The sequence below is a fragment of the Chelonia mydas genome, chromosome 25, assembly GCF_015237465.2.
Source record: "Chelonia mydas isolate rCheMyd1 chromosome 25, rCheMyd1.pri.v2, whole genome shotgun sequence".
Taxonomy (NCBI): Eukaryota; Metazoa; Chordata; order Testudines; family Cheloniidae; genus Chelonia; species Chelonia mydas.
In genome coordinates, this window is record NC_057858.1 from 12,129,238 (window position 1) to 12,142,997 (window position 13,760).

Sequence of the window (13,760 nt, forward strand, 5' to 3'; positions counted from 1 at the left end):
AATATTGTCTTTCTTTAGATCCAGTGTAGCTGAGGCCTTTATACTTACAGGACATTGTGGTAGAGTAGAAGACTTGAGACCTGGGATTTATTGCAGGCTGAAGTTAACTCTTCCTTTTTGTGCCTCGGTTTTCCCACCTATGTGATAATTATACCTCATTGGATGCTGAGTCTTCATTAATCAATATTTTCAATGTGCTTTGAATCCTCAGAAGAAACGTATACACCTGCTTTTCTAGTTTATATATTATATAAAGTCTGCAAGAGAAAATGTTCAAAGACAAAAAACATATTCCTGTTCTGCTCCCCTCACCGCAGTTACGAGTTAGCTGTGCAAGGGGTTCTGTAGTCGCTCTAATTTTGTAGCACCGTGCATTGTGGGCTTCACAGGGGCCACCTGCTGTGGGCTGGATGCTATGGAAACTGAAAAAATAATCAATATTTACACAGTGCATTAGAGACTGACAAATCTTCAGAGTGCCTCTTTAAAAAGTAGGTTTTCCCATCTGATTGATGAGGAAGAAGCTGAGGCAAGTGACATGCTCATGGCCGAAAGAGTTGCCCTACAAACTGGGATTGGAACTCGGGTGTTCCTGGCTGTCGGTTCTGGCATTAGACCCTTGCGCCACACCTTCAAACAGGTCAACATTTAGGCTTTGAAATGCTCAGTTGAAAGGTGCTGAATTATGGGCAATGTGGTGTTTAGATAATGTGCTGAATACCCTTCATAGCTTGGAAATGTTCACCTGATAAATATTGGCACTTTATCTGTGCAGGACATCTTTAAGTGGCTTCTCTGTTTTAAAATTTTCACTCTGCATGCCTGTTGCACTAAGGTATTTTAATGGTTGAATCATGTCTTGATTACAGCACCTTAAATGTAGGATATTTGCCTAAAAGCTGTAAAGTTTCTTCAGGTGCAGTCTTTGCGTAGAAAATCTCAAACTTTTTTGTTTTCAGAGATTCTAATTGGGTTGATAAAAGTTCTTTCTTTTTTTTTTTTTTTTTTTTTCAGGTTGTCGTTCTTTTACAGGATCCTTCTTGGAATACTGTGCTGATGACATCAGTAAGTATTTCCATAGTGAGGCTGGGTTTTTTCCTCCTGTCCATGTCAGCCAGTGTAGATAGCTTCCTACATATTAGTCTACCAAATGCTTGCAGTTAGGATTTCCAACTCCATAACTGAGTTTTTCTGACAACATACTTCAGGGATGCCTAAAAATTTTGCTGTTAACTTGCCTTTTAATTTTGGCAATGAAAATATCTTAGTTTTTATAGCACGTGTTTTTCCGTGCTCATGCAAATGAATAACAGTTGTTTCATATTGTCAGATCAGAAATAACTAGTTGCCTTCATCTCCTCCCATCAGTGCAGCCCCCAGAGAAAAAGAGATGGGACAGGGTGAAATCCATACTACTCTTTTTTTTTTTTCCTCAAGACAGTTGCTAAGACCTGGGGAGCTTTCCCTTATTTGACACAGTGTGAATGGTTGGCAAGGTACCAGCACCATGTGTTTGTAGATAGTGCTTGTGTCTTCACAGTGAGCTGGGAGGGAGAACAGGTGTAAAAAACGGGTGAGCTGAGGGTTGGTCCCATTCTGCTGCCAAAATAAGGAAGTGAGGATCAGGCTTAAGCAGGGCCCAGCACTCCAACTATTCAGGATACAGAGAAAGCATCAAGTCTTCAAAGCATTGAGTTGGGATGTTAGAAAGTGGGATCAAGAGAAGCATTCAGGGGGAGGGGAGGCATTCGATGTCAAATTGGGCAGGAAACAGTTTTCCTGTCTCTTGAGAATTTTTAAGATTTTGAAAACTTTCCCATCTTGAATTGGGACAAAACATAAATCTTAAACTTTTTGGAAAATTGAAAATTGGGGGTGGGGGGGTAAAATCGGAAGGGAAATCAAAACATTTTGATTTTGACCTTTATTTTTTCCTATAAATTAACTTAAATTTCAAAACAAAAAATCATTTTGACCGCAAAACAACCTGTTTTTTGAAACTTGTCAAAACTGATCTTTTCCTGCAAACAGTCCCGAACGCGGACTATAGCATGATATGGAAAAGAGGGATGCACTAAGCCTGCAGATGACAATGAGGGGTGTAAGCGTCGTTTTATCTGATATACAGATTAAGGTGGAGGTGCTGCCTGACTCATGCCAAAGATGGCTGTTGGTCTCTTTTAGGAGAGGTTTCTGTTCCTAGGCCTGGCTACAGTTCTGGGTGATAAGTTCTCTTCTCGTTTCCTGGACACTCTTCATTTCTGCCACTGGCATGGCGCCAATCGTTCTTCTTTCCTCCTCAGCTGCTGTGGCTGTCCTGACGACTGTGCTGCTTTCCAGCAAAATGCCACGTCTTCTGTGCACTGGCTTATTTTCCTGGGCATGGCTCGGCTTGTTTTAGACCAGATGTAATGACTGGCATAATTTAGCCTGTTTTTAATAGACTCTGTAAAATTACATATAGCTAACAACCTGGCTGCATTTTTCTTCCACCTCTATCCCCTGGTAATCCTGTCCTCACTTGAACAGACTTCGTCCTAAACATGCCGTATTACAAGGTATTTGGTGAGTTGGTCAAATCTACTACTGTAGTGACCAGGATGGAGATAAAATGTAAGTTAACTCCTTCAGGGTTCTTGCAGTGCCTCTGATCAGCTGTCTGTCTTTTGGACAGAAAGCATTTTGAGGCAAAGACTCCTTATCTGTATCTCACTGAGTGTATTCAGCACTATACACCAGCAAATGATAATGAATTTAATACACAAGATAGATCATAGTTAGAGAAGACCTCTGTTGTCGCTCTTCAAGGAATAAACTGATGGGTATAAGCGCTAGGCAGGAATTTTTCCTGTTTGATTTTTTCTTTTTTTACTTCACTCGGCCCAATCTCACTGTCATCCAGAATTGCACAAATAGTAGTGTGCATTATGGAGTGCCTTCATTCTTTGTCAATCAGACATTGGCTGCCAATGAAGACCTGATGCCACATTAGAGCAACCAGTGGCCCACTTCAGCATGGGAACTCCTATGTTCTGAGAACAAATACATTTCAAAACCACTTCTATCCAAATTTCAATTCTTTAGTTTCTTTTCTGGCATAGTAAAGGTTTCTCTTTCTGAATCAAAAACATTTTATTTTTCTTATCTGCAACGTATTTGGATGCACTTACTTTAAGGCTGGCCTTTCTTTCAGGCTATCCAGTTAGAAAAGAAGTTAATCAAGGTAAAATACAAATGACCTTCCCAATCGTAGCAGAGGAAGACCTTGAAGACTCTTTGTCAGAAACTACACCTATCAAACCCTCCAAGAAAGTTCTTCCTGATAGAATGAGGGCCGCCAGAGACAAAGCCAACTTAAAGATAGTTGACTTCATAGTGAAGACAAAGGGGGCAGAGGAGCATCTTTTGGCTATTTTGAAAAGCAAAAAGCAGTCCAGGTGGCTGAGAGAATTTTTGAATTCAAGTCAGTATATGACCTGTGAGACCTACCTGGAGGATGAAGAACAGTTGGACCTTGTGGTGAATTATTTGCAAGAAGTCTGTCATGAAATAGATACCAGGAAGCTGGATGTAAAAAATGGTGATAGAATAAAATTTATTTTGGATGTCCTTTTGCCTGAAGTAAGTGAACATCTTTACTGTTTGACCTTGGTTCAGAGACTTGCTGAATGTTCTCCAGTCATTGAGTGACATTTGAGCAAGACAAGTTAAAATTCATGGGCCCAGTTTTTAATCTTGGGTTCTTCAGATTAAGTGCCTAACTCTGGATTTAGGCAACTAAGATTAAAAGGTTTCAGAGTGGCAGCCGTGTTAGTCTGTATTCGCAAAAAGAAAAGGAGTACTTGTGGCACCTTAGAGACTAACCAATTTATTTGAGCATAAGCTTTCGTCACTGAATGCATCCGATGAAGTGAGCTGTCGCTCACGAAAGATTATGCTCAAATAAGTTGGTTAGTCTCTAAGGTGCCACAAGTCCTCCTTTTCTTTTTAAGATTAAAAGCTTGACCCTTTTTTATTATTATTATATTTATGTATTTATTATTAAACCATGTGTATGTGGCTCAGCCTTGGGAGGTCAAAGGTGTCCATTTGGTTCAGCACAGCAATCTGAAAGCAAACATGTATATGTTTTTAAATACTCTTTGAAAATAAAGTTCCAAATTAGCATTATGCGCCTCCTGCTGGTGTTATCTTGTTGAAAAGTGAGTATGCACACCAGCATAACGGCAGCTCTATCTCAATTTATAAACAGTTGTCCAGCTTGATTTATTCTGAAACTTCTTATGTAAGCACCAGTTTAAATATCAAGCAGTAATGGTTTGTCAAAACTTGCCTTAATGTGGAATAAGAGCACTATACAATATCTCTCTGGACTCATGTATTTCTGGTGTCACAATGTTACTTTTAGGGAAAATGGCTGCTTCTCACAGTATGCTAATTATAATTTGCCTTTCTGAAATGCTTTTATTCCAATCTGTGCATTTTTAGAAAATTACACAAACTACTTTTCCTAAACTCTAAATACTTCTGTCATGTAGCTTATAAAAAGAAATGAAAAATCCTTGTAAGGATCTTTTCCAACTTCTATAGAAACTAAAATTTCTTTTAAAAACAAAATTTAAACTTCTAGCTCTTGTGGCTACAAAAAGATCCTTCCAGGTGGGTTACAGGAAAAGCTTTTCCTGAATTTCATATCTTTAAATAAACACTCTTTTTCTAAAAGCACGATGAGCGAACTTTACAAAATTAGGTAAAACCTTGTTCCAGAATTTTGTTCATCTGCTGAGACCATTTCAATTGCTGTTTTCAGATTATTGTGCATATAATTTAAACTTTAATTTTTCACTAGTATCAATAAACTCTGTTCTTACAGGCAATCATTTATGCAATTTCTGCTGTGGATGATATAGACTACAAGAAAGCAGAGGAAAAGTACATAAAGGGACCATCTGTCAGCAAAAGGTATGGTGGTCACCAGAATTTTACTTGTCAGACTTTTTGCCTAGAAATTAGCCCGATTCTCACCCATCTTTGCATACAAAAATCAGCATAGAGCCCCAACTTCCAGTTCATAAGGAAATAAGACTCATTAGGTTTTACCTTGTTTTCTCAATCAGTAAAATCGTCACAAAAGTGGGCTTTTCCAGCCGTCTCTCAGCTTTTGCAACAATATTACTGTATATTCATATTTAAAGCAAGAGTTGACTATTCCAACATGGAAACTTGTCAGAAATTGTAACTCCTTAAAAAAACTTAGCATTTGGCTTTTCATCTTACTTTAAAAAAAAAAAAAAAAAAAAAAAAAAAAGCTAGTCTCTGCTCCAGTTCAGTCCCCTTTGTGCTGCATGAGTGGCACTCAGAGGTTGTAATGTGGCTGCAGCTGCCCAGTTGTGAATTCTGTTGGTAGAGGGGAATTCTTAACTCACATAATGCTGGTGGAGTGTGCCTTTGCCAGCCTCCTTCTGGCATAAGGGGGCATACCAGGGGAGGAAGTGAGTTTGGGGTGGCATGGAGAGGGGATAGAATGGAGTCTCCCCAGGCCAATTCTCTCCTGGCATGTGGGACTTTAGGGACCATATCCCTCTGTCTGAAGTTAGAGCAGCCCATAGGCTGCTCTAATTTCAGTTGAGTTTATGACAGCTTAAGTAGTAGGTAGCCATAACAGGCTCTATGGTGCATGCTTACACTCAGTACATGAGAAGTATATTGTTGCAGGAGAGAATCTGGCCTAAGCTTTTAAAAGAACATAGGAATTTGAAACATACATGCTGTGAAGTCTAAATGCTGGCAAGTATATTACTCTTGTAATGGGTCACACAAAAAACGAAGAAATCAGACTACTAAAATCCTAATCTGAGGGTTACCTTGGGGCTGATATGGAAGCCATTGTAAAATATTGAGCAACAGTAACTAAACCCAATTAAATTGGTGCATAGAAGATTACTGCATAATACTAGTCATTGTTTATATAGCACAGTTGTGACCTATACAAAGGAATAATTTGAAGATGAAAAGGAAATGGAGACTCCGTTAGTTTTGCTTAGTGCATGTACAGTAGGACCTCAGAATTATGAGCTGACCAGTCAACCACACACCTCATTTGGAACCGGAAGTACGCAATCAGGCAGCAGCAGAGATGGGGAGGGGGCGTGGAAAGCAGATACTGTTAAATGTAAACTACTAGAAAAATAAAGGGGAAAATTTAAAAAAAAAACAAAAAAAAATTGACAAGGTAAAGAAACTGTTTCTGTGCTTGTTTCATTTAAATTAAGGTGGTTAAAAGCAGCATTGTTCTTCTGCACAGTAAAGTTTCAAAGCTGTATTAAGTCAATGTTCATTTGTAAACATTTTGAAAGAGCAACCATAACATTTTGTTCAGAGCTATGAATGTTTCAGAGTTACAAACAACCTCCATTCCTGCGGTGTTTGTAACTCTGAGGTTCTACTGTATTCAGTTTTTGATTTTAAAAACTAGTTTAGATGTTTTTGTTATGGTGAAAATGCAAACTTCTAGACAAAATGAAGACCCAAGATTGTGGGTGTTCAAAAATAACAGATTCATATTCCAAAATGCTTACATTTTTAAAATGTACTTTGCCCACTTAGCTTTACAATTAAAACTTCTTTCATTATCCAACTGCTGAAATGATTAAATGTTGGAAATATTCCTACTGACAATAGTGTGTGTTGGGGTTTTTTTGTTTGTTTTTTGTTTTAAAGAAGAAAGTAAGTTTATTTTTAAATGTAGGAGTTCAGTGCAATGTTTGGATTTTTCTTTCAGGGAAAGAGAAATATTTGACAAAGAAATTCTAGAAAAAAAGAAACTGGAGATGCTGAAGACTGACCTAGCCCCTGAAGACAGCGTATAGAAACAGCGGTAGGGAGCTTTAAAGTCTGCGCTGGCGCTGAATGTATATCATGGAGAAGAAAGCAATTTTTTTTGTATAAAATGAAATATTTTTACTTTTTTATCAACATGTAAATATTCTTTAGTGAATATGCTGAGTCTTCAGAGTGCTGTGTTCTTTCAGATGCAGTTGTACTTCTCTGTCTTGTTTTTAAGTTTGTTTTTTATTCTATGGAACTGCTCATTGCTTTCCGCTGAGTGATCTAATGCCGAACTCCCTGTAAAATTAATTTTACAAAGATGCAATATACATTTTTATGGACGTATTGCGAGTCAGTTAGCTTGACGTCACCCTACCTTACTTGAAATGTACATTTAGTAACAATCTAAGAGGATAAATGGCAAATGCTTTGTGAGGCTTTTGACATAATCATGTAGTTTGTATTTAATTTTGGGTGGATTAGCCTTTCGGAATATCTTGGAAACCAAGGTCTGCTATCAGAGGAACCTGTGATGACAGAAATGTAGAGTTACAGGATTTTATAGAGCCAAGTGTTCTTTGGTAGTTTCATTACTGCTAAATATACTGGGTTTCCTGTTCTAAAATTATCAGAGGTGGATTGTCCTTGCTCTACTTTAATTTATATACCTGTGGGGAAATAAAAATACCACCCATGAATAGAACCCAAGACACAGAAGCTCTCGTTCTGTTAAGAGGGCAACTTTGAACTTTAGTGTAAGAGAAGGCATTCCAACACACTAGAATTATTTTATAATACGACCAGCTTCACCTCATTTAGAAAGATGAAGCAATAAATTCAATGAGTGTCATGTTTAGCATATTGTAGGTTAATGAAACCACAGTTTCTAGGGGCACATTTGTTATTTTTATGTCTAACCTATTGAAAAATCAAATCTGCATGCTTCTGGGACTGTGCCAGCATTAGAAGCAGCTCACATCATGGTATCATAAATTCATTAGTGTGTTGCAAACAGATTACTGTTGGCTGGCCTACAGTGAAGCTGGCTGACATCAGGATTGATTGACAAAATACTTCTTAATTTGGGAAGAGCCAATCAAAAAGGTTAGCTATTTATATTCTATTTGTAGTGTGAATCTCTGATCGGGGTGTGGTATACAGTCTGAACTGAGGTGTAGTTTGATTTATATGGAATTAAATGCTGTAGCTTAATTTTTTTTCAAATCTAATTCCTTGTGAGAAAATGGAATGTAAAATGGCATATTGATATTTAGCGTGTATATATATTGTACTCATCTGAATAGTTCTTCAAATGACACTAAGTGCTCTGTATCTTGACAGTCCATCCTCCTTATATGGTTTAATGACCTTGTATTAAGAACATGAATGTAACAAATGAATGTAAGGATATTGTACTAAAATGTTCTTTCATATTACTTTTCATGAAAACTTTTTGAAAAAGGGATAATGCAATTTATATACACTTTTTTGTCAAGGTATAAAACCTTTAATTATAAGCCAGTTATATAAATGTACCTTCAACTCTGCAAAGGTCTTGAAAGCTGCTTTGGCAGACATTAATTATAGATGGAGATTTCTGAGGCTAGGTGCTATCTCTTTAAAATGTGCAAGCTTCATGTTCAGAAGAGAGATTTTAAAAAATAAACAAAAAAAACTACTGCAGCTACTGTTCCCAGAGATAATGGGCCACACCAGACGTAGCTCTCTTAAAGTCAGGGGAAAGGGGGGAGGGAGGGAATGGTTTAAATCACAATGTGGTACCCATTTCCCCTCCTGAAATAAACCATAACCACACATGCACTTTTCATCAATGTTGCCATAATGTTTATGGGACTTCCAAACAATGCCACAGTAGCTGAAATTCTAATATCTCATGTTCTTGAATTACAGTCTGAGGAGAAGGAACCTCAAAAATTCTGATGCTTTATTTATATGTATCACACTCTTTTCCATGTTCATTTTTTCCCCTTTCCTCTTCTAATCGCATCCTAACATAAGACTTTTATTAAATACAAACTAGTAGTAATATCTAATCTAATTGCACTTTGTTAACCAAGAATGGATTGTCCTAAAGTAGTACATCATGTTGAAGTTTCTTATATTTTTAATATGTGCCTATCACAACTTAGCCCTGAAAATATTAAAAACAAAATTTAAACATTATTATCGTCAAGAAACCAAAGGCTGGATAGCTTTTTTTTTTTTTTAAACTGTTATTTTTATGGGTATTGAGGCCAAATTCTGCACTCAAATCCACATTTGGCTGTCATTGACTTCAGTGGGTGCTGCACTTATGTATCCAAAGGCTTAACTGGATCTGTAAACTAAACTGAGATGATAAATACTTTCCGCTCATTGTAGAAAGTGCACAGACCATTTCTGTAAAGTACAGATAAATCTGAAGACCATCTTTGTGAATTCCCATGATAAGATATTGTATTTAATGTAACAGTACATTCAGATTGATATTGCCTAATGCAATAATATTTACTTTCCATTATGTGCAGTATTTACCTTTTCATGGTAGTGTGACTTCAGTTTCTTAAATACCAACTAAAACTGGTACCTAACGAGGCACGAACTCTCCAAGGTTTACTATTTCTGCTTCATTTAAATGCAGTTGCTTCAGATACAGCAGATGTAACCCATTGCTCTCCGTTACAAAAAACTTCCAGCTGCATTTTGTATTGTCTGAAAGTTTGTTTGGTTGTTTTCTTCCAACTATAGGTATGTCAAATACCATTAAATGACATTTGATACAGTATGTGTGTTGAAATATTTTGTTATCTTGTAAGATAACATCTGGGTGAATATAAGAAAGCTGTGACCTGTATTGTAATTTTTAATAAAGCAGAGTAACCAAAAAATTTCAGTCAGTAGCTTGTTCTTCATAGGGGTGTACACAGTGATGAGCTGCAGAACCTGAAGAACCGGCTCCTTCAGTCGCTCCCGGTCTTCGGTGGCACTGAAGGGCCTGCCACCGAAGGCCCAGAGCGAGTGAAGGACCCACCACCGAAGGCCCGGAGTGCCGCTGGGTGAGTACAAATTCTCAGGGAAGCTTCCCCGCCCGAGAGCTCAGGCAGGACGGAAAGGACGGTCCCGCATGTGGCCCATGGGCCACAGTTTGCCCACCCCTTTAACAACCGGTTCACGTGAACCGGTGCAAACTGGCTCCAGCTCACTGCTGGGTGTACAGTACAGTTTAAAAATAGCACTTCCAATATTCTGTGAGTGAAGTGATTTTTTAAAAAATGTTTAACTTGTATCTGCCTGTGTTTATTTCTCACCCATGGAGGGTTTTGGGTAAGCATCCAAAAGTATTTGTGATGCGTTTGTCTAAATTGAACCTTATAAGAGCTCCCGACAGTATTATTTTTAATAATATTTTGATAACTTTAGTGTACATGTTGAAGGCAATGTGTTTTACTTAAATTTCATTGTAGGCTATTTACCCTTTAGAACTGTAATAAGAACAGGCCTTCAAATAACTCAGATGTGGATTTTGTCCCAGCACAATTTAATCGTTTGAAACCCTGCTTATGGAATCTTGTTCAGTGCTTTAGGGCTAAGCTACATGGAGACACTTACTGGCATAATTGTAACTTCTAATGTGAATGCTCTTCTGACACGAGTCCCTCTTTGGGATTTAGCTTGTCACTTCCAAAGCAACATAAATTAAACCAGAAAAAGACACACTTATTCTGGAACAGTGTCTAGGTGAGGAGTTATAACCAGGTTAGCTAGGTTGATAAATATCCCTATGTAAACAAGTCCTCACCCTAAATACTTTTCCCCTTCCTTAAACTAGTTCAGTGATATGCATCTATGGTGTATTCCTTCATATTTAAACAATGTATGGACAAAATCCTAGGGAGGAAAGTTCTGTTAAATTTTGTGTGTGTAGACTCCATGCTTTGTAGTTGTTAAGCTGTTCTTTTGGGTAATGAAATTTTAACTCTGTAAATAGAAGGAAGCATTTTGCAGGGCATGAGAATGAACAAAGAGGCACTATTGCCTATCCAGCTGCAGCTCCAAATACTGTACTGTTGCATATCACATTTGAAGAATAGCATCTTACTGCTACATCCATCAGACACATTTCTCAGAGAAAATGCTGATCCTTGCAAGAACCTCATCTGAATGAACATTGCACTGTTTTATCTAAAGTATGCAAACCTGTATAAATCCCACTGTGGTCATGCTGTTCAGGAATCTGTCCACTCAATCAATATATGCCCCTCTTAATCTAAAATAAGTGTCTATGGCAGGTGTGGCTTGTTTACAGTTAATGTGTGGCACCTGGAGGGCCCTCCCCCCCACATTCCTGCCTACAGGACTGGGCTTCTGCCCTGTGGCAGAATTGTGGAACTAGGGGCTTCTGCCCTCTAGGGAGGGGGATCTAAGGGATTTAGACTGGGGAGAGGGAGGCACTTAATTGTTACAGGTTTTGAGAGTATGGAGATTTTTTGTAAAATCCTTCCACCTGTCTGGTTCTCTAGTTAAAAAAATAAAATGCACTGTGGAGTGTGGTGTGAACCTGAGCCAGTTGCTTAGTTGCAGAGGTAAGAGTTCAAAGGGAGATTTGCAACAGTGGCTCTTGGCTCCCACTTACATATTGGGGGTCAGCAGGTGATGCGATGGCTCAGTGGGGGCTGCATTTGCTGTAAGCGAATACCCCGCAAGCCAGTGGGGCTTTGAAACAAGCCAGGAACCTAACGCTGATGCTGGCGACATGGAAACTGCTAAAACTAACCTCATCTGACCAAGGAAAACATCTGCCGAAACCCGGGATCGAACCAGGGACCTTTAGATCTTCAGTCTAACGCTCTCCCAACTGAGCTATTTCGGCTGGTTGAGATCCTCTTTCTCTCCTCTTTACCCTGAAATTGAAGATTGATGTTTAAGGCTTTATTAAAGGGGCTTTAAAGTGTGTTTGTTCATGTATTGATCGAGTGCTTTGGTTAGCCCATTGCCAATGTATGCAGAGGTCCACTTCCTCCCTTCTTTGATTTGACAGCTATCAGTGTGCAGTGCTGTACACAACGGAGGAAGACGCTGGCCAAGCCAGTCCAGGGAAGACATGCAGGGCAGATACGCCTTTGCCCCACTAGAATGACTCCGGCACGGTTGACCTTGTTACTGATTCATTAAGTGGGTGAGAAGAGAGGCAGATTGCAGCATATTGCAGCGGATGTGCGTGGAGGGGGGGCTAAAATGTGGCTATCTATATGAAATATGTCCCCCAGAAAGTAGGCCATATTTCTGCCCTTACTCCTTTGCAAATGCTGGTTGCTCAGATGCAAGAGGTGCCGCAAGTACTCCTTTTCAAGATGCAAGAGGGACAGTCATCCGGGCTTCCTCAGGTGAGCAAAGCACAGGACTGTGAGGGAGTGAACACAAATCCCTCAGAGGGCTTTTTTTTTTTTTTTAATCAGATCAAATTCTAGCTTGGGGTTCTGGCCACTGGCCCTGCCCCCTGGTAGAGGGGGTTGCCGACACTCAAGCTGCTGCAAGACGAGGACCTGGAGCCGCTGCAATGGGCCCTCTCACCTAAGACAGCGTCCTGGGACCGGCTGCACCCGTGCTTTGTCTGCAAGTTGTATCGAAAGTCAGCCCGTGTTGGGGATGTGCCCGCCCGCAAGCACAAAGGCCCCCTTCCTGGGAAGGTGCCCCCCGCGGATTTCACAATGTCGCAAGCCCATCTCCTCCCTTTGCAGCAGAATCTCAGCCTGGCTTCACAAGAGGCACCCCCCCCCCTTTGGGGAGGCGTCCAAACGTCCCGCAAAGCTAAAGCCCAGGGGATGCACGAGGCCCTGGCCCCATCAGGCTCACCCCAAAGGGGAAGAACTAGGAGGGGCCACGTGGCCAGGCCCCCTGAGGGCATCACCCTCCCTGGAAGTAGCCCCGAACTGCTTTGCACGGCTGATCGGAACGCTGCACATGTAAAAACAACTAAGTTTCTTCTCCTTCCCCGCGGAGCGTGAGCTGTAGCCGTGCAAACACAGGGGCTCTGCATCGGGCGGGAATCCGGCCAGCCAGTCCCTTCTCCAGCCCCTCCCGTCCTCGCTCGCCCCGGGATCGTTTCCGCCGCCTTGTTCTGCACAAAGTCCGCCCGGGGCCGGCACGGCGCCAGGCAGCGCGTTCGGCGCGTGGGGGGCTGCGGGGACGGTCCCGCCAGCCGGGTCTCTGTGGCGCAATCGGTTAGCGCGTTCGGCTGTTAACCGAAAGGTTGGTGGTTCGAGCCCACCCAGGGACGCGGACCTGCTTTTTACCCCCCGAGAGGCTGGGTGTGGGGGGATGCGAGGGAGCGGCCCAGGTTGCGAGTGGGGAGCTGGGGCTTGTGCAAAGGAAATAAATCCGCTTCCCGAAGGACAGGGGACGGGAGCGTGTGTGGGACACTACGTGGGGGAGGGAAGAGGCAGGGAGTCAAGAGCTGCCCCAACGCAAGGAGGGAGAATGTGTTTCTTTACACACACACACGTCAGTGCAGCTGGGGGTGTCCTTTGCACCCCCCTTACCAATCCTGTGCGCAGTCTGCGCTGCAAACAAACACTGTGCAAGTGTCTGGGACAAGTGAGAACCAAGCACGTGTATTTTGTGCCCCTTGGCCATCCCACGTTGCAGGTCTGAGTCCACACCATGTATCCTGGCCTCACCTTTTGAACACCCCCCCCATGCAAATAATTGCACGGCCAGCCTTTCACACACACCCACACACCCCTCCCTCCTTTCACACACACCTCTCCTTTCACACACACACCCCTACCTGCTTTCAGACACACCCCTCCCTCCTTTCACACACACACACACACACACACACACACACACCCCTACCTGCAGTCTCACACACACACCCCTACTTTCACACACACACAACCCTCCCTCCTTACACACACACACACCCACCCCTA

The 13,760-nt window shown here is 41.2% G+C and overlaps 1 protein-coding gene and 2 non-coding genes across 10 annotated transcripts in view; 2 read left to right on the top strand and 1 right to left on the bottom strand.

The window, feature by feature from the left end:
* The window catches only part of PWWP3A (PWWP domain containing 3A, DNA repair factor), a 28,252-nt gene extending 18,531 nt beyond the window's left edge, over positions 1–9,721 (top strand). For 7 of the 8 annotated variants that reach the window (XM_037885550.2, XM_037885548.2, XM_043535825.1 and 4 more), the window contains 4 exons: positions 1,015–1,065; positions 3,194–3,621; positions 4,874–4,962; positions 6,782–9,721. In XM_037885550.2, coding sequence (XP_037741478.1) covers positions 1,015–1,065; positions 3,194–3,621; positions 4,874–4,962; positions 6,782–6,869 — 656 coding nt within the window. In that variant the 3' untranslated portion in view covers positions 6,870–9,721. Of the gene's footprint in view, positions 1–1,014; positions 1,066–3,193; positions 3,622–4,873; positions 4,963–6,781 lie in introns of those variants that run through there. The other variant, XM_043535822.1, reaches the window with a different exon arrangement.
* A 1,904-nt stretch (positions 9,722–11,625) lies between these two features.
* Positions 11,626–11,698, bottom strand: TRNAF-GAA. The gene has a single exon. It is a non-coding gene; the product is annotated as a tRNA-Phe (tRNA).
* Positions 11,699–13,031: 1,333 nt separating this feature from the next.
* TRNAN-GUU lies at positions 13,032–13,105 on the top strand. Its single transcript has one exon. It is a non-coding gene; the product is annotated as a tRNA-Asn (tRNA).
* Positions 13,106–13,760: the final 655 nt, after the last annotated feature.